The sequence below is a fragment of the Notolepis coatsorum genome (assembly GCF_963971535.1).
Source record: "Notolepis coatsorum genome assembly, chromosome: 5".
NCBI classification, from domain to species: domain Eukaryota; kingdom Metazoa; phylum Chordata; class Actinopteri; order Aulopiformes; family Paralepididae; genus Notolepis; species Notolepis coatsorum.
Window position 1 is genome coordinate 35,673,532 of NC_140169.1, and position 18,608 is coordinate 35,692,139.

At 45.4% G+C, this 18,608-nt stretch overlaps 1 protein-coding gene across 1 annotated transcript in view; it reads right to left on the bottom strand.

Annotated features, from left to right (window-relative positions):
- Positions 1-14,544: 14,544 nt before the first annotated feature.
- Positions 14,545-18,608, bottom strand: part of arsh (arylsulfatase H) — a 78,476-nt gene continuing 74,412 nt past the window's right edge. Inside the window, exons 9-11 of the mRNA XM_084313779.1 lie at positions 17,199-17,358; positions 15,497-15,618; positions 14,545-15,271 (exon numbers count right to left, since the gene is read on the bottom strand). Of these exons, the coding sequence (XP_084169905.1) occupies positions 14,856-15,271; positions 15,497-15,618; positions 17,199-17,358 (698 nt within the window). The 3' untranslated portion in view covers positions 14,545-14,855. The remainder of the gene's footprint in view (positions 15,272-15,496; positions 15,619-17,198; positions 17,359-18,608) is intronic.

Sequence of the window (18,608 nt, forward strand, 5' to 3'; positions counted from 1 at the left end):
AGAGAAAAAAAACCTTCCCGGCCGACCGCATAAGAAACGCTGTTTATGCCGTTGGACAGACCAGGGCGCACTGGCCCCAAAAGGCTGTTTCAAATAAACACCTGAGAACACGCCTGGGCCAGACACTGAAACCGGTCCCGTAAGACCAAGCGCTGATATTGAACAGCGTGCGGGCATGTAAAATCTGAGAACGGTGGCGGGACAAGAAAAGAGCCCCCACAACGTTTCTCCCCCCTGTCTGGGTAGAACAGGCGGGAGCCGGTCCGCGAAAGGACCTGACATGGGGTTTATATACAGAGCCTGGGGAAAAAAACATCCGTCACAAATTCCACTCACACTAGAGGAGAAGACGTCAGGTTTATCCCGGAGGGACCTGCCACGCAGACCTCAACTCATGGATATACTGTATCTCTCGAGCCAATAAGAACAGAAAACCTGCACCGTTTTCAATGGCCGCACAGAGTTTACACACAGAGCCTGAGGACTCATGACTAGGGTTACAGAGTAACCCTCGTTATACCCCGTTTCAGGTGCACATCCAAATATATTCGGGCGACATCGCTGAAATATTGGGAGTAAGCACCACCTAGGTCGGTCCCACAGGGGACGCGACGATGGTCTGCCTTGCCAATCTCGTCGGCCAGGGCTGTTATTGCCGCGGACTCCGATAATAGTCTGTTTAAAAAACGGAGGGCGAGGGCGTGCAAATTGCCACACGAGCCCCGCTCTCAACGTTCCCTCCATCCACACCGACATGTGGTACTGCTGTAGCCACGCGGTAAGAATCAGAAAGCGGCCTCGTAGCCAACTGGCGCTGGCCTGCTAAGAATCGTAGATAGGTAACCCGGTCCCTCCCGCTGTGCTTTGCGAACCCTGGCTTCACCGACGAGGGGTCCCATTGAGGCGGGGTTCCTCCTGATTTATTTATAATTTATTTATACCAGCAAGGTATTTCGTGGGGTTGGGGTTCGTACCCTGACTCAGCCAACGAGGCTGGGGTCGGGGCAATTGCACCCAAGGGGGGGGGGGGGGGGGGGGGGGCAGAAAGGGCAGTTTGAAATGAGGGGAGCAGCAGTCACTACCCCTGGTAAATGAGGCTGCTCCCCCCGCTGAGCAGTGTCCCGTTTCAGCCAAGCGATTAGCCCGTTGGGAACGCTGCTCTACGGCTGGACAAGCATAATGTGTGGTCTTCACTCTGTCTTGGGTGATAAAACTCCCCACATACCGGCAGCGCCAATCCCGCAATGACTACAAAGGGAAAAAACATACGCCCTACGGCTTCATCCCACAAGATAGACATTTGTCTACTTGACATGAATTCTTATAACTAGAGTTATAGAATAACCCTCATTATATCCCGTTTCAGGCGCATGTTCAAACATGTTTGGGTGACATCGCTACACGTTTGTTCCAACCAAACAATGACCTGGGTGCCTGTGACGTTTTACAATGGCCGGGAATCCCAGCCAAGACCCAGACATGAGCCCTGCCCTTCGTTACCCCCCATTCTACATTTTGAGGTATACACAACACATTCAGTGAAAAGGTTATTTACACATTGCTTCAATAAAAACACACCCTACGAGGGTCTCTACATTGAAGGAAACGTAGTTGCATTCTTCGAGGGGGAATATGGAGGTTTTTAGGCGTCAGAGCTGAAAAACACCAGAGGGAGAGATATGGAATTAAAGGGGAATACGGCTCACAGCCTGTCCCCCCTACCTGACGGTGTGTATCGCCCGAGATGCGTCCAGCTGCCGTGTCTCTCTCTCCCTGGCGTGCCGCTGTCACCATGAGCTCAGGATGAGAGCCTCCTCTACCATCCGCTCGCAACTCTTGTGATCGCGGCCATTCCCCTTGGTAGGTAGTGGTTGCCCCGACGCTGCAAGAGCCTCGTCAGACCACCCGCCTAGCCGCTTCACCACCGATGGTGGGAGCACGCAGAGGAGGGGGGGTTTGCACCTGCAATCGTGCGGCACGCGCCCAGCTCCGCACAGGGCTCACCACCTCACCACAAGCGTGGGATTAGGGAGCCCCGTGGCGTATGGAGGAGGTCGTGACGGTGACCACTGGCGTTTCCCAGGCGGTGGTGATGCCATTTTGACAAAAATAGCAACACAAGAATCTAAACTAAAATAAACGAACTATCACTGCTGACGTGTGCCTGTAGCAAAAACACTTCCGTTGTGAAAGAATAGGGAAGAGCGGAAGTACGGCCACACCCCTCTCTTAAGTGCATGGGCGAGAGTGGGCGTGGCAGGACAGGTGCAGGCAGGGGCGTAGCTGGGGGGGGGGGTAGTTTAGGATGATTCCAAGGGCCCAGCACTGGGGGGGGGGGGCCCAAATTTTTTTTTTCTTTTTACTAGACATCACTCTGATGTTACATTGATACTATGTTTGTTTCTGAAGTGTGTGTGTGTGTGTGTGTGTGTGTGTGTGTGTGTGTGTGTGTGTGTGTGTGTGTGTGTGTGTGTGTGTGTGTGTGTGTGTGTGTGTGTGTGTGTGTGTGTGTGTGTGTGTGTGTGTGTGTGTGTGTGTGTGTGAGATATATAGAGAGAGGGGGGGCTTTGGTAGACTATTGCATTGGTCCATTCATTGAAGATGAACACAATGCGACATCCTTTACTAGGCTCACCCACCAACAGTGCAGGTGCTGAACTGCTGATCCGAATGTATAGGTAAAAACCATATTATGCGTTTTCATCAATAAAAAAATGGCAAAAAAAAATCCGCTTACGCGTGCTCGCATTCACTGGGGGCCTACAAATACATTCTTTCATGGGGCCCAGAATCTGGAGCTACACCCCTGGGTGCAGGTACATTGGTAGCTAAATTATTTCAAGTAGCACTATGCTAAAGGGGATGTCCCATAGAGCAGAGCGTGAGCTATCTATGAAATATAACCTTCTTACTGTCTGACTTTTACTTTTATTTCCTTTACTACTATACTTTTATGATCGGGACCACGGGATGCTTCCTGAATATATGAGGGTCAAAGGTCAGAAGACCCACAGGGTCTCATCAGAAAATGTAAATAAAGTACTAATAACTAAGTACTTGACCCGGTTATTAAGTAAGGGATAATGTATAGCTACGAGGTCATTGTCGCAAAATAATTGACCGACATGGAGTTTAAAATACAGAGGCGCCTCGGCGAGGTGTTTTAAACGTCAGTGAAGGTCAATTATTTTGCGATGATGACCGAGTATAGCTATACATTATCCCGCTTATTACATGGCTAACAATATACCTAATTCATTTTACAAAATCGACAAGACGAGATCAAATGCAGACGCAGTTGTTTTGTGGCTCTGTCAGCCCAAATAAAGTGATTATTATTATTGCGGGCAGCCCGGCAGGTGTGTCTGATTGCACTGAAACAGTGTGTGTCAGTGGGGCTTGATTACTCCAGCTGCGAAAAACAATAATCACCGGTGGTTATCGAAAAATTATTCACGCTGTCGGGGGCTATTGACCAATCACAATCAAGCATTTCGGCGAATGTTAAAACGCCATGTAATAATATGGAATAAAACAATAACAACTTGCCACGGCTATATACGTGCCTCTGGTCCACAACGCATGGCACCGAAACCCGTATACGTGGCTGGTCCCCATTCCCACATACTTCCTTCCGCAAGCCGCATCTGCACGTGCGCATTGGTGCGCGTGACGTAATTTGTGTAATTCTCGTCAGCGCGCTAGTCCGCACGGACCTCACATCCGGCTCTGATTGGGGCCATTACACAAATTACGTCACGCGCACCAATGCGCACGTGCGGATGCGGCTTGTGGAATGAAGTATGTGGGAGCCCTTAGACTAAGCCACCCACACTCATATAAACATAGCAATACTATGATGATGATTTGTTTTAATGTTTAACAGTTATGGTTAAGATAGAAAGTTAGGGTTATGGTTAAGGTTAGGATTAAAGTTATGGTTAGTTTAAGGTGACAGTGTGGTTAAGGTTATGTTATGGGGGGTATCTATAGAACCCAAGAGCAGAACACAGGCACAGGTGAAATGGAGCAGTTTAGAATGTGGTCAGGGGGGCTAGGGGTGGGGAGTAATGAGTGAGGGAGAGACAGACAGACGGCGTGGGTAGGTGAGGTCCAGGGGGTGCAGGCTGGTGGGATCCGTAGTCGAGGTGTAGGCCGGAGGGGTGAGGTCCTGGACATCGGAGAACAAGGGTTAGTATGATGCAGAGTAACAGAGTACACACAATACACTAGGACAGGGGTTCTCAAACTCTTTTATATCACAAGCCCATTTTATTTAGGATTTTTAGTGACTAGGAGATCTAATATTATCTAGAGGTCTAGAGGAGAGTTCTTATACCATGGGAGGCGTAAACAACACTGGGACGAGGAGTGGAAGGGGTGCAGGCTTCTTATCCCGGATCAGTGATGGGATGATAGCCGGCAGGTGTGTAGTCAGGCACAGGTGGGTAGGACGATGGTGAGGCGGGAACAGGAAGAGAACCATGTATGGGCATGGGGACCTGCTGGCAGACAGGGGAGAGAAAGGCCCTGGCTGTGGCTGTAACAGGTTATGGTTAGGTGAGGCCATCAGAAGAGTGTGTCTCAGTAGTCTTGAGATAAAGGCACTTGCCTCTCATGTGAGCGCCCCAGTTCGTTCCCCAGCAGGGGAGCTGAAATATTTTCTGTTCCAATATGTCATTCACTAGCAGTTTTCCCAATGAAATAATGCGTATTGAATCACTATTCTGATCACATGTATCACTTTCTCCACTGTTATCACCTCACCTGCAGTATAGAAAGGACTACATCTAAACCTAACAACAACAATCTTATCAGGATCCCTGGGACAAAATGTACTAAATGAAGTTCTGTGGTCCAATGTGGATCGATTTGAGAGTCCTTGACATGACAGCTGTAGGACGGCAGCTTCGCTCAGACCACGGTATCCAATTATTAGACCATATTACTTGAAATGATGGGACGACAAAACAGATTATTTAGTGAATACTTTTCCAGTGATAGGGGGTGACAGTGGCTCAGGAAGTAGAGCTGTCGTCGGGTAATCTGAAGTGTCTGAAGTGTCCTTAAGCGAGACGCTCAACCCCTAACTGCTCCCGATGAATAGATTGGTGCCTTGCATGGTTGCCTCTGCCATGAGGCATACGTTTTAAATCGCTATATAAATGCAGTCCATATAAAAAAAAACTTTTTTTGAGAACCCCTAGAATAGATGGTTTCACTGGAACTGCATTGCTAGGTAACAGCTCGGACCCATGTTTTATTTCCTGTCGGTTATTGACATTAGCAAACACTGTGACAGGAAGTGAACTTGGGCCATTTAGAAAGTGTACATCGTCAAGCTGAATCATCTATATCACCTCCTCTACCTCAGGGTTGGGAACCTCTGATCTGTCAGTCATCTCCATCATTCACATTGACAACGCTGTAGCTCTCCGTCAGGGTGAGTATCTCTCCCATCTCACATCCTTGACTCTTGTACTTGCTAGCATGATGGATAGAACCCTACTGATCTAGCTATGGAAGGGAAAACCCACCCTAAAACAGAGTTTATATTGTGCTATTCCAATGATCTTAAGACACTTAAGTAAATATCTATAAACACAGACAACTGTTTCCCTAAGCTGGAAATAAGAGCAATGAGGGCGGCTAGGTGGTGCAGTGGGCAAGGCGCTCACCACCAATGCAGGAGACGCTGGGTTCGAGCCCAGCTCTCCGCATTGCTATCAGCTTGGCTGGTCGTTCATACTAATACAATTGGCAGTATTAGGGGGTGGGAAGCTGATGGGTGGGGATCGGGCGTTGTGGACAGCGACTCCTACAGGTCGGTTGGTGCGCCTGCGCAGCAGAATCAGGAAGCGACGGGGGCGGTGTGCCCTCCAAACGCAGACCCCCAACGCTGAGAGATCGCGCTGTGCAGGTGAAAAGATGCGACTGCTGCTTCCTCGAGTACCGGAGGGGACACGCAGGGGCGGACCTTCCTACAGGCGATATAGGCGGTCGCCTAGAGCGCCACCCAGAGGGGGGGCGAAAAAAAAAAAAAAAAACATTTACATTTTTTTTCTCTGTGCAGTTTTGGCGCCCCCCTCTATATCTGCAACCATTATTTTTACATAAAAAAAATTCTAACATAAGGGAAAATGAGCCAAGAATCTAAAACGGTCGGTCGGTCTGAGCCTCAGCTTTAGGTGTTCACAGTCAGAACATGCTAGAGCGCTGTGCATTGATGGGTCAAGTGTTTATAGAATTGAGCGTTGAGGAAAGAAAGACTAACGTTAGAGAACTATGAAGAGGCAAAAGCCATAAAAAAAAAATAAAAAAAAAAAAAAATAAATAAAAACGTTGCGCAGTGGTGAATCTCGCCTAGGGCGCCAAATGTGCTAGGTCCGCCCCTGGGGACACGTGATGTAAGGCTTAGTCCACATTGCAGCCGGCTTGTGGGAGGCATGGCCTAACAGTGTTCGAGACAGGGGAGGGTAGAATTGGACGATACGAAATTGGGATGGGAGAAAAATAGAAAATGGGAGAAAAAGTAGATAAAAAAAATAAAAATAAGAGCAATGAGACTTGAATCCGTGCACGCATCAAGGAGGCAAAAAGGAATGTAATCCTGGTCAGAACAACGGGACAGACTACAATATATTTGCATTTGAGTGTCATGGTTTCTCCATAGAGTCCTGTTGTACTTTTAGTCAGGGGAGTCGGAGTGTCATGGTTTCTCCATAGAGCACCATTATAGTTTTAGTCAGGGGAGTGTCATGGTTTCTCCATAGAATAGAAATACTTTATTCATCCTGAGGGAAATTTGGCACTACAAATCGCTCACAGTAAACATTTAGGTAGACAAAACCAAAAGTCACGAATATGAATAAAAATAAGCGTAAGAATAAAATACAGTCAGAGATATACATATCCTATGTTACATTCTAATATAAAATATACAGTAAAAATATACAGAAATATACAGTAAGTATATTTCAAATTGTACTATGACGGTTTAAAAGTAAAAGTCCAGGAAGATAGTACTGTCACTCTGTGCTCAGTGATGCAGTGAGGCACAGTGAAGCATTATAAAGTCTGATGGAATGAAGGACTTCCTGTGCCGTTCAGTGCTACATCTTGGGAGTCTTAGTCTAGCACTGAACGTGCTCCTTCTCTCAGCCACGTCTGTGTATAGTGGAAGAGGTTGTCCCTGATAGCATGGAGCTTAGCAAGGCTCCTCCTCTCTGGCACCACCGCTAGAAAGTCAAGCTCCACCCCTACCACGTTACTGGCCTTCCTGACCAGCTTATCCAGCCTGTTTGCGTCCCCCGCTCTCAATCCGCTGCCCCAGCAGGTCACAGCGTGCAAGAAGGCGCCCGCCACCACCGACTCATAGAACATCCTCAACATCCTTGTACAGACATTGAAGGATCTCAGCCTTCTGAGGAAGTAGAGTCGGATCTGGCCTTCTTGTAGAGTGCCTCTGCGTGTTTTGCCCCGTTCAATTTATTGTCGATGTGTACACACAAGGTATTTGTAATCCTCAACTGTGTCCACATCGACTCCCCTGATGGATACGGGGGTCACAGGTGCACTCCTCCTCCTTCCCAGTTCCCTGGTCTTCGTCACATTTAGCTGCATGTGTTTTTTATCGCACCATGTGGCGAAGTCCACTACCAGTGCCCGGTATTCTTCCTCATCACCGTCCTTAATACATCCCACTATTGCAGAGTCATCAGAAAACTTCTGAAGGTGGCAGGACTCTGACCGGGGCGCGTGAATATTAAAGGCAACCAACTTGTGTTCAGCTTTTCGTTCAGCGTTTCTCTGATTGGCCACACGGCCAATCAATCAATCCACTAGCACACGCCCTTGCGGCAAGAGAGACGCGGCGGCAGAAGCGCTGGTCGAACCAGCGGTGTTCTGTTGTGTGACTGTACTAAACTCTTCCACCACATGACCGACATTTGACATACAGTACACCTCCTATCTATGTTGGGATTATGTTTGGTCATGACAAAACAATAAAAATCGCTACTGTTAGTAATGCTGCCACCACCCACTTCAATGACAGAGCTCTCATATTTGCGAATGCATAAACTATATCTTAAATTATGGCGATGTGTCTAATATGGCTGTCGCGAAGTCATTGATAAGCGACAGCCATATTAGACACATAGCCATAATTTAAGATATAGTTTCTGCATTCGCAAAATATGAGAGCGCGCCGCTGTCATTGAAGGGCTTCCTACAACAGAGCACCGCCGCTGCTGCTGCTGAAGCTGGATCAAGCCGGCGGCGGCGCACGGAAGACGGGGAAAAACCACTGCGTCGCCCCGCTGGCTTTCAGCAGCCTCCACGGGCGAAATAACATATAACATTACAGTTCCACACTGATGTACAGTGAGTGTCTAATATGGCTGTCGCGAAGTCATGCCTCTCCCTCTGAAAGCCCATCCACGCTGTGTATCATAGAGACATAGAGCACTGGGTTTTATCACTGGAGATATATTTCTCACTCACCATTGTATTTTGCGCCATCTGACAATATCATAATGATGTGTTTTCTATATTATATCCACAATCATTCATCTAAAAAATTGTATGGGCTTTGATTAAACATGTAACCTACACCTACTGTAACTTACTGTACCTCTGCTTCCTACAGCACAGCAGGTAATGGCGTTAATCAATGGAACGCGAAACATAATAACGTTACGCTTTCTAGTTCAGCGCATTTCATAACTGTATGGGCTTTGTTTATACACGAGTGAATCTGGTAGTTGGTTGTTAAAAACGCGAAACATAATAACGTTACGCTTTCTAGTTCAGCGCATTTCATAACTGTATGGGCTTTGTTTATACACGAGTGAATCTGGTAGTTGGTTGTTAAAAACGCGAAACATAATAACGTTACGCTTTCTAGTTCAGCGCATTTCATAACTGTATGGGCTTTGTTTATACACGAGTGAATCTGGTAGTTGGTTGTTAAAAACGCGAAACATAATAACGTTACGCTTTCTAGTTCAGCGCATTTCATAACTGTATGGGCTTTGTTTATACACGAGTGAATCTGGTAGTTGGTTGTTAAAAACGCGAAACATAATAACGTTACGCTTTCTAGTTCAGCGCATTTCATAACTGTATGGGCTTTGTTTATACATGAGTGAATCTGGTAGTTGGTTGTTAAAAACGCGAAACATAATAACGTTACGTTTTCTAGTTCAGCGCATTTCATAGCGCTCCACTGCTACCGCAGCTGAACACAAGTTGGTTGGCGTTGGTACACAAGTTGGTTGCCCGCGCTGCCGCTCGCTTGCTCCTTGGATTTCATTTGGGACGTGGGACGACTGCCGCTTGTCTGCGCGGCCAATCAGAGAAAAGCCGAACACAAGTTGGTTGCCTTTAATATTCACGCGACCGGGCCCCTGTAGGCGCACATACTGTGATTTTGAATTCTGATATGGTATGATGTCAGATAACAGGGGTGTGTCCAATAACAGTGGTATGTCCTGTTAGGGACACCCAATGATCAAGACCAGAGGGATGCATAATGATCACGCATAGACCATATAGAGAACGTTAATATCAAATAAAGATTTGTATTTCCCCCTTTCAGGCTGCTTTACTTGATAAATAATTGGAAGATATTAATTATTCTACAATAACAAAATCAAGCATCTATATCAAAAATTATGAACATGATAATGGGCGTGTATATCTTGTTGTGACCCCCCAGATTCATCTCACATCCTGAACCCCAGAAACATCTCAGGTGGAGAACCAGGTGGACAACCACTGTTCTAGTAGTTCTCAACCTTTTCCACGTCAAGGACCTCCGCATTAATACACATCAGAGCCCCATTTGATTCGATTTCTCTATTCACTGAACCAGACGGTGGAAAACATGACATGTGAATATGAAACACTGACACAATAGAAATATTTAATAATCTCCCCCAAAAATGATCTTTAAAATAATTTATCCAGTGAACATTTTGCATGTTTTCAACAGGAGAGATACATTCAGATGATATATGTACAAAAGTAATAATAAAGAATAATAATAATAATAATAATAATAATAATAATAATAATAATAATAATAATAATAATAATAATAATAATAATAATAATAATAATAATAATAATAATAATAATAATAATAATAATAATAATAATAATAATAATAATAATAATAATAATAATAATAATAATAATACTAATAATAATAATAATAATAATAATAATAATAATAATAATAATAATAATAATAATAATAATAATAAAATAAAAACATCAGTCATTCATATTTTCATCTGGAATGTTCTTCAGTTCTACATTTCAACACACACCGTCCTGTCTTAGAGCATGTGTATGCACACGTCATACTGTATGTGTGCTTTTGTGTATCAAGTGTGTGTACATATGTGCATGCTTGCACACAGCATGTGTCTTCCCTTTTTGCCCCTTATTATTGTGTGTGTGTGTGTGTATGTGTGTGTGTGCATGTGCATAGGCATCTTATCTGAACATCCCACTCTATTTATGTGCGTAAGCAAGTCTGAAGGTCTCTCATATTGTGTGTATATTATCTACAGTATGTAAATGTGTACCTGTATGTATGTGTATGTCAGGTTTGTGCTCTCGTTAGGCATACAGTAAGGTCGTGTTCACACCTACCCTGTTTGGTCCGTTTTAAGTGAACCATGGTCCCTTTAAATCAATAGTCCGTTTCGTTTGGAGAGGTGTGAACACAAACCAAACTATTGTGAGGTCCAAACAACCGAACCATGGTCCTCTTGAAAAGTTGGGACTCGGTCCATTTCAAAGTGCATGGAGCATGGTGCGGTTTGCTGTTGGTGTGAACGCAATCGAACTTTATATATAGTACCTAATCTAGGAAGCAAAGTAGCCTACAGTGCATTGCAGTGTGTGCTCCGTAATAGTCAGACTCGTGTAATGACTCTCTCTCTCTCGTGGAGTGCGTGCGCCGTAATATGATCATTATGATCCACTGGAATAAAAAAATAGGTTTACTACTTACATACTGTAGTTGTCTCCTTTGTTCATTAATGTTACCTAAATGTCATATAAGTGAATTGTATAGAAACAACTCACAAATGTACTATTGCACAACTGATTTGACAAAAGAAATCCACCAAAATTCACCTTTTACTGAAATGATGCCACTGTTCAGGCGGGATTTTCCCGAAAATGATCTGTCCAATAGCATGAATTACCTGGGCAACTGATCTGTCCAATAGATGAACGACTTGGCGACTGCATGTTGTCCTTTGTTTTCAAATTAGGTTTGCTCAAAAAAGGGCAGTCTGAATGCAAACCAAAATCAAACAATGTATCATTCTCACATTTGGTCCACCAGAAAGTCTGGACTATCCGTGGACTTTCAGATGTGAACATGGCCTAAAACAAGAACCAGTATGATGATGTTAATTCAGTCAGAAAAAGATTATGGCGGAATGTTAATGTCAGGAGTGTCATAAGTGTTTTAGGTCACCCTCTCTGAACACAGCCTCCTCTCAGTATGTTGAGGGGGCGTGGCTTAGTGCACCCTCTCTGAACACAGCCTCCTCTCAGTATGTTGAGGGAGGCGTGGCTGAGTGCACCCTCTCTGAACACAGCCTCCTCTCAGTATGTTGAGGGGGCGTGGCTTAGTGCACCCTCTCTGAACACCGCCTCCTCTCAGTATGTTGAGGGAGGCGTGGCTTAGTGCACCCTGTCTGAACACAGCCACATATCAGTATGTTGAGGGGGCGTGGCTTAGTGCACCCTCTCTGAACACAGCCACTGCTCAGTATGTTGAGGGGGCATGGCTTAGTCGTGTACCCTCTCTGAGCACAGCCACCTCTCAGTATGTTGAGGGGGTGTGGCTTAGCGCACCCTCTCTGAACACAGCCACTTCTCAGTATGTTGAGGGGGCGTGGCTTAGTGCACCCTCTCTGAGCACAGCCATCTTTCAGTATGTTGAGTTGGCGTGGCTTAGCGCACCCTCTCTGAACACAGCCACCTCTCAGTATGTTGAGGGGGCGTGGCCTTCTGTTCATTGAAAGGAGATGTCAAGTTAGTATCATAATACATGATGTTTCAAATGTAAACAAATGCATGGAAGCAGTGTGATTGGTTGCTAGTTTCATAAACCCTTTCATGTGTTGTCATGATTTTGACAAACTCTTGGCTCCTTTTTCCCCCGCCTGTGGCCGAAAGGAACAGCGGTTTCCTTTGCCATTTACCAGTCATTTTATCCGTTAAACTGCATGCGGGGTGAGGAGGTAAAGTGACGGTTTACAGTCAGGTCCATAAATATTTTGACATCAACACAATTTTCTGAATTTTGGCTCTGCACACCACCACAGTCGATTTGAAATTAAACAATCAATGTGTGCTTTAAGTTCAGACTTTCAGCTTTAATTTGAGGACACTCGTGAACGGTGTAGGAATTACAACAATTTCTACGTGCCTCCTTTTTAAGGGACCAGAAGTAATTGGACAATTGGCTGCTCAGCTTTTGCATGGCCAGGTGTGTGTTATTCCCTCACTATTACATTTACAAGGAGGAGATAAAAGGTCTAGAGTAAGTGTGGTATTTGCATTTGAAATCGGTTGTCGTCAATTCTCAATATGAGGTCCAAAGAGCTGTCACTATCAGTGAAGCAAGCCATCATTAGACTGAAAAATCTAAACAAACCTATCAGAGAGATAGCAAAAACATAGATGTGGCCGAATCAACTGTTACAGAAAAAAACATAAAAAAAGGAAAAAGCCTGTGCAGTTCTGGAACAGCATCCTATGGACAGATGAGACAAAGATCAACTTGTACCAGAATGATGAGAAGAGTATGGAGAAGGAAAGGAACTGCTCATGATCCAAAACATACCACCTCATCAGTGAAGCATGGTGGTGGTAGTGTTATGGCGCGGGCATGTATGGCTGCCAATGGAACTGGTTCCCTTGTATTTATTGATGATGTGACTGCTGACAAAAGCAGCAGGATGAATTGAAATGTTTCGGGTAGGGATGTCCGATATTATCGGCCGATATTGGCATTAAAATGTGATATCTGAAAATATCGGTATCGGTTTAAATCTTTTTTTTTTTTTTACATTTATTTAACCTTTATTTACACAGGCAAGCAAGTAAGAACAGATTCAGATTTTTTATTTATTGTCAAAAGTATGCATAGTGTTGTGTTAATTCCACGACAAGAGATATGTAATGTTAATTACCTGAAATTATTAGGGTTTTTTTTGGGGGGGGGGGGGGGAACCCTGCATATATCGGTATCGGTTGATATCGGTATCGGAAATTAAGAGTTGGACAATATCGGTATCGGTAAAAAAGCCAATATCGAGCATCCCTAGTTTTGGGGCAATATTATCTGCTCATATTCAGCCAAATGCTTCAGAACTCATTGGACGGCGCTTCACAGTGCAGATGGACAATGGCCTGAAGCAGACTGTGAAAGCAACCAAAGAGTTTTTTAAGGCAAAGAAGTGGAATGTTATGCACTATGGAAGTCAATCACCTGACCTGAATCCAATCGAGCATGCATTTCACTTGCTGAAGACAAAACTGAAGGGGAAATGCCCAAAGAACAAGCAGGAACTGAAGACAATTGCAGTAGAGGCCTGGCAGCGTGAATACTTTCCCTAAGGTGGTTGTCCTTCCGCGTTTGGTTTGCGCGATCTGATTGGCCACTGACCTACGCTATTACGCCCCCCTCGTAAGTAGCGAGTCGGCGCTGCACTCAACCGATTCATTCAACAGGAAGCGATTTGCGAGTACAATACACCTCCAGAAATGAATATGCGTAGGGAAAGGCTTAACGAGTCAGCGAGAGCGCACACACAAAAGCACACACGCATGATATCTGATTTATTAATGCCAAATAATGGACGACGACCGCAATTGGCACTTGAAAAGAGTAAATGATGGATTAGTCAGTGGCCAATCAGATTGCACAAAAAGAACGCGGAAGGACAACCACCTTAGGGAAAGTATTCATGCGGCCTGGCAGGGCATCACCAGGGATGAAGCCCAGCGTCTGGTGATGTCTGTGGGTTCCAGACTTCAGTCATTGACTGCAAAGGATTTGCAACAAATTTGATTTATGATTGTTATTTTGTCCAATTAACTTGATCCCTTAAAAAGGGGGGTGCACATGTAGAAACTGTTGTAAGTCCTACACTGTTCACCTGATTTGGATGTAATTGTGATAATTGTGTCAATGACCAAATATTTATGGACCCGACTGTATGTTTTGTTAACTAGCCTAATTTTAAGAATCACATTGCTCACACTAAATGGCCGGATGTCATTGACCTGATCCGCAATGCTAACGGTTCAAGGCTATTTTTGACTAGCGAGAAAGCACTCGTGAAGTCTATTGCTTGTTTGTGGACTAACGATCTGATATATCTAATTACAACAACTGACGACTGACAACCGAACCAGGGTCACTGAGTAGATGATGGAATCTTCTTCAGGAACTGAAATAGTTTGATTATGTTGACGCCCTGGAGGATCGTTTCTCAAGGGGATTTAGTCATTTCTTTCACACACCGACATGCCTCCTGTTAAAACGATGCAACGAGATCGAAAAACACCATTTTCATTGTACTGGTTCTAATGAGTCTTAGTCTTCGTGTGGATTTATCAGTCTGAAATGTTATTTAGGATGCTGGGGAAAGATTACATTACAGTACTCCTTGCTGTTAGCTTGCTGTTGGTTTTACAGGCTTTTCCTCGCTTTAGTCATTGTGTGAGTGGTTGGTTATGGATTTTACGGTGTGTGTCTGTGTGTGTGTATGTTGGTCAGTAGGTGTGTCTATGTGTGTGTCAGTAGGTGTGTGTTAGATATGTTTGGTGTCCTCCTTACAGCCACAGAAAGGGAAGGTTCCACAGCAGGGCTGTAACCATGGTTTCCACAATATGTTCTCCCATGACAGCTGATTGGGTAAAGTGTCCTGAGGTGTGTGTGTGTCAGCAGGTGTGTGTGTCCTGTCGGGCATCTCTACGTTGGTCAGCGTGGCGCGATGCCTCTCCACCGCCCCGGCCGTCTCTCGGAGGATCTCGGCGAAGCGCGGCTCGGCGTCGGGCGCGAGAGGGCGGGACTCGGAGGGGTCGTGGTGGAGGTCGAAGACCAGCGGGGGGTCGTGGTGGGTCACATGACTGCCGTGACAGAGGCAGATGCCGGTGTCATAGCAACCGCCAGCGCCCGGGGGGGAGAAGTTAGGAGTGAAGTAATGGACTTTGAAGATGGAGTCACCTGGAGACGTAGAAATACACACTTTACATTAACTTACATTCATCCTCCTTCTCTCACACTGACTCTTAATTAAAGAGATTTTTGGAACAACTGGCCTGTATATTATATACATATTTGAATCTAAGGCATGTGAAATTTAATATTAGAAATTAGATTAGAGGATTTATGTTTGTGTGTGTGTGTGTGTTTGTGCGTGCGTGCGTGTGCGTGTGTGTGTGTACTCACTGCCAGGCGGGTGCCAGCGGACAGCGTTGAGGTAAACACCACAGTAATGAAACATGAAGTCATGTTCAGAACGATCTGTGTTCCCTTCTAACAGAGGCATCAGATTATAACCATCTAACAGCCTGAGAGAGAGAGAGAGAGAGAGAGAGAGAGAGAGAGAGAGAGAGAGAGGTGGAGGGAGAGAGAGAGAGAGAGAGAGAGAGAGAGAGAGAGAGAGAGAGAGAGAGAGAGAGAGAGAGGTGGAGGGAGAGAGAGAGAGAGAGAGAGATAGGGAGCAAGACAGAAAGGGAGAGATAAAGAGAAAAAGGGTTGTTTCTACCATTTTCTTGTTCTTTTTAATAATTCATTTAATTTAATTTAATTTACGGTCATTTATGTGAGGTTAACTATCGTAACCGATCATCCTGCTATATTCCTTTATCTGTAATTTATCAGCCTCCCTAGTTAGTATAGCTAGATTAATAAATTTAGTGGAAGTGGCAATAATCAAATAATCTGGCTACATTTTGAGCCTCTCTTGGTCCATAATGGGCATGTGTGTGTGTGCCGTAATGTGAGGGCTTCTGGCACCAAGAGGCTTCCTCCTTTTAACAGGGCATGTGTCAGCCCCAGTCTCCTCCGTAGACCAGACCATATCATCAGGTACTCAGGTCGACCTTTGCAGTCTACGAAGGATGTGCCCTGGTCTACAGAGGACACACCTTTGAAGACGTCCTTCGAAGGCTACAACCCCAGAATTGAGCTTTTAACGTCAAGCTGGGGGAACACAGACATTCTATAGACGTCATAAAGTTTAGGGCTGACCCAAATGCTTCCAAGCTTTGATTGCTGCCATGGGTCCCATAACGCCACCCTATCTGACATCCAGGTCCCACAACGCCCCCCTATCTGACGTCCATGTCCCACAACGCCCCCCCTATCTGACATCCAGGTCCCACAACGCCCCCCCTATCTGACGTCCAGGTCCCATAACGCCCCCCATATCTGACGTCCAGGTCCCATAACACGCCCCATATCTGACGTCCAGGTCCCATAACGCCCCCATATCTGACGTCCAGGTCCCATAACGCCCCCCTATCTGACATCCAGGTCCCACAACGCCCCCCTATCTGACGTCCATGTCCCACAACGCCCCCCCCCTATCTGACGTCCAGGTCCCATAACGCTCCCCATATCTGACGTCCAGGTCCCATAACGCCCCCCATATCTGACGTCCAGGTCCCATAACACGCCCCATATCTGACGTCCATGTCCCATAACGCCCCCCATATCTGACGTCCAGGTCCCATAACGCCCCCCATATCTGACGTCCAGGTCCCATAACACGCCCCATATCTGACGTCCATGTCCCATAACGCCCCCCATATCTGACGTCCAGGTCCCATAACGCCCCCCTATCTGACATCCAGGTCCCATAACGCCCCCCTATCTGACATCCAGGTCCCCCCCCCCCATCTGACATCCAGCCCCCGCAACACCCCTATGGGAATGTAATCGTGCCTTTGCAGAAACAGCTTTGTGGACAGTAAAAAAAGATGTCAGTTCCTAAAGATGACCCTCTCTGAACTCTTCTGCCCTTCAAAATGGACACAAATCTGGCGGAGACGGGCGTGGCATCAACCCTGTCCGACAGACGAATACATCTCGTTGAAAACGGACAGACACAACGTATCAGTTTAGGCTTTCAAAGATGTCCCCTTACCTGTCGGGCAGTGTGTCCTGGGCCAGGTGTTGGAGCGTAGGGTACAGATCCATCAGGCTGGTGGGCTCGTCCACCACCCTGCCTGCTGGTAGCCTGCCAGGCCACCTGAAGAGCCCTGGGACCCGGAGGCCTCCCTCCCAGCCTCCCATGGCCTTCCCACCTGGAGGAGAACAGAGCATACATCTGGCCTCCTGATAATATCCACTTATCTGCTTTGGTCTTTAATAAGTGTAGCCAGGCTGTCTCAGCACTAATTATTATAATTATTATTATCACCAGAAAGGTATGACAATATGAGTCACCATCGTCACCGTTCCTTCACCACTCACTGGACCTTTGCGCCAATCTTCATCTTCAATCGGCTCCACTACTCATCAGGTTCAACCTGCTTGCTCTTGGATGGACAGTATTCCTTGTTAAGAGTGATGGTAGGGACTTGAGTGCACTCAAACTAATTGAACAAACAGAAATGTTTGGTTGTATGGCGTATAGATTGTTTAATTCCGAGATCTCGTCAGTTTCTTTTCTTTCCTTATTCTTGTTGAGTCTCAAAATGTAAATATTTTTGTTGGAGTACACTGGGTTTAAGTGTACTCCTGAATAAATTTAGTTAGCCATATTGAGCTTTAGATACAAATGTATTATAAATGTGTAAATAATTTGTGTAGGTTGTCATTGATCCCTGTTGTAAGTGCAAATAGTTTCATGCCCAAGATGTGTACAATTAAAATTATGATAAGTGGACAATGATGTGCTGTAACATATTTTATAGTATAAAATAGTGAACAATGTTCACTATTGTTTAAAAAAATAATAATAACTAAGACGGAATAAAAGAAACAATACAGTACAGTTAAACAAAGACATTCAGTAGTTGGTGTGAGTTATTTAAGGGAAGGGTTAAGAAATGTCATTGGGTACTTCACTGCTTTAATGTATGCCAGTCTCCATTTAGAACCTACAGTAGATATTTAGATATACCTGCAAACTTGGCCACACACGTCAAGCGGGTTACATAAGCACTAGACTTTTATACTGTAGGTCCCTCAAAATGTCTCCATTAATTTGCAGAAGGACAAACATGTGATACACAGTGTTACAGACTTGTCCATAATGAATGTATCGATTAGTCAACAAAAACCACATGACTAGTAGTCGAAGAGTAAGCCCTACATATTCCAGGTTTTTGAGGAGAGAGGAGGAGAGGAAATGGGAGAAGAGAAGAGAGAGGAGAGAGGAAATGAGAGAAGAGAGGATAGAAGAAGAGAGGAGAAGAGAGGAGAAGCAAAGAGAGGAGAGGAGAGAGGGGAAGGGGGAGAAGGGAGGGGAGGATGGGGAAGAAGGGAGGGGGGAGAAGAGAAGGGAGAGGAGTTGGGAGGGGAGGAGAGGGTAAGGGGGGAAGGGAGGGAA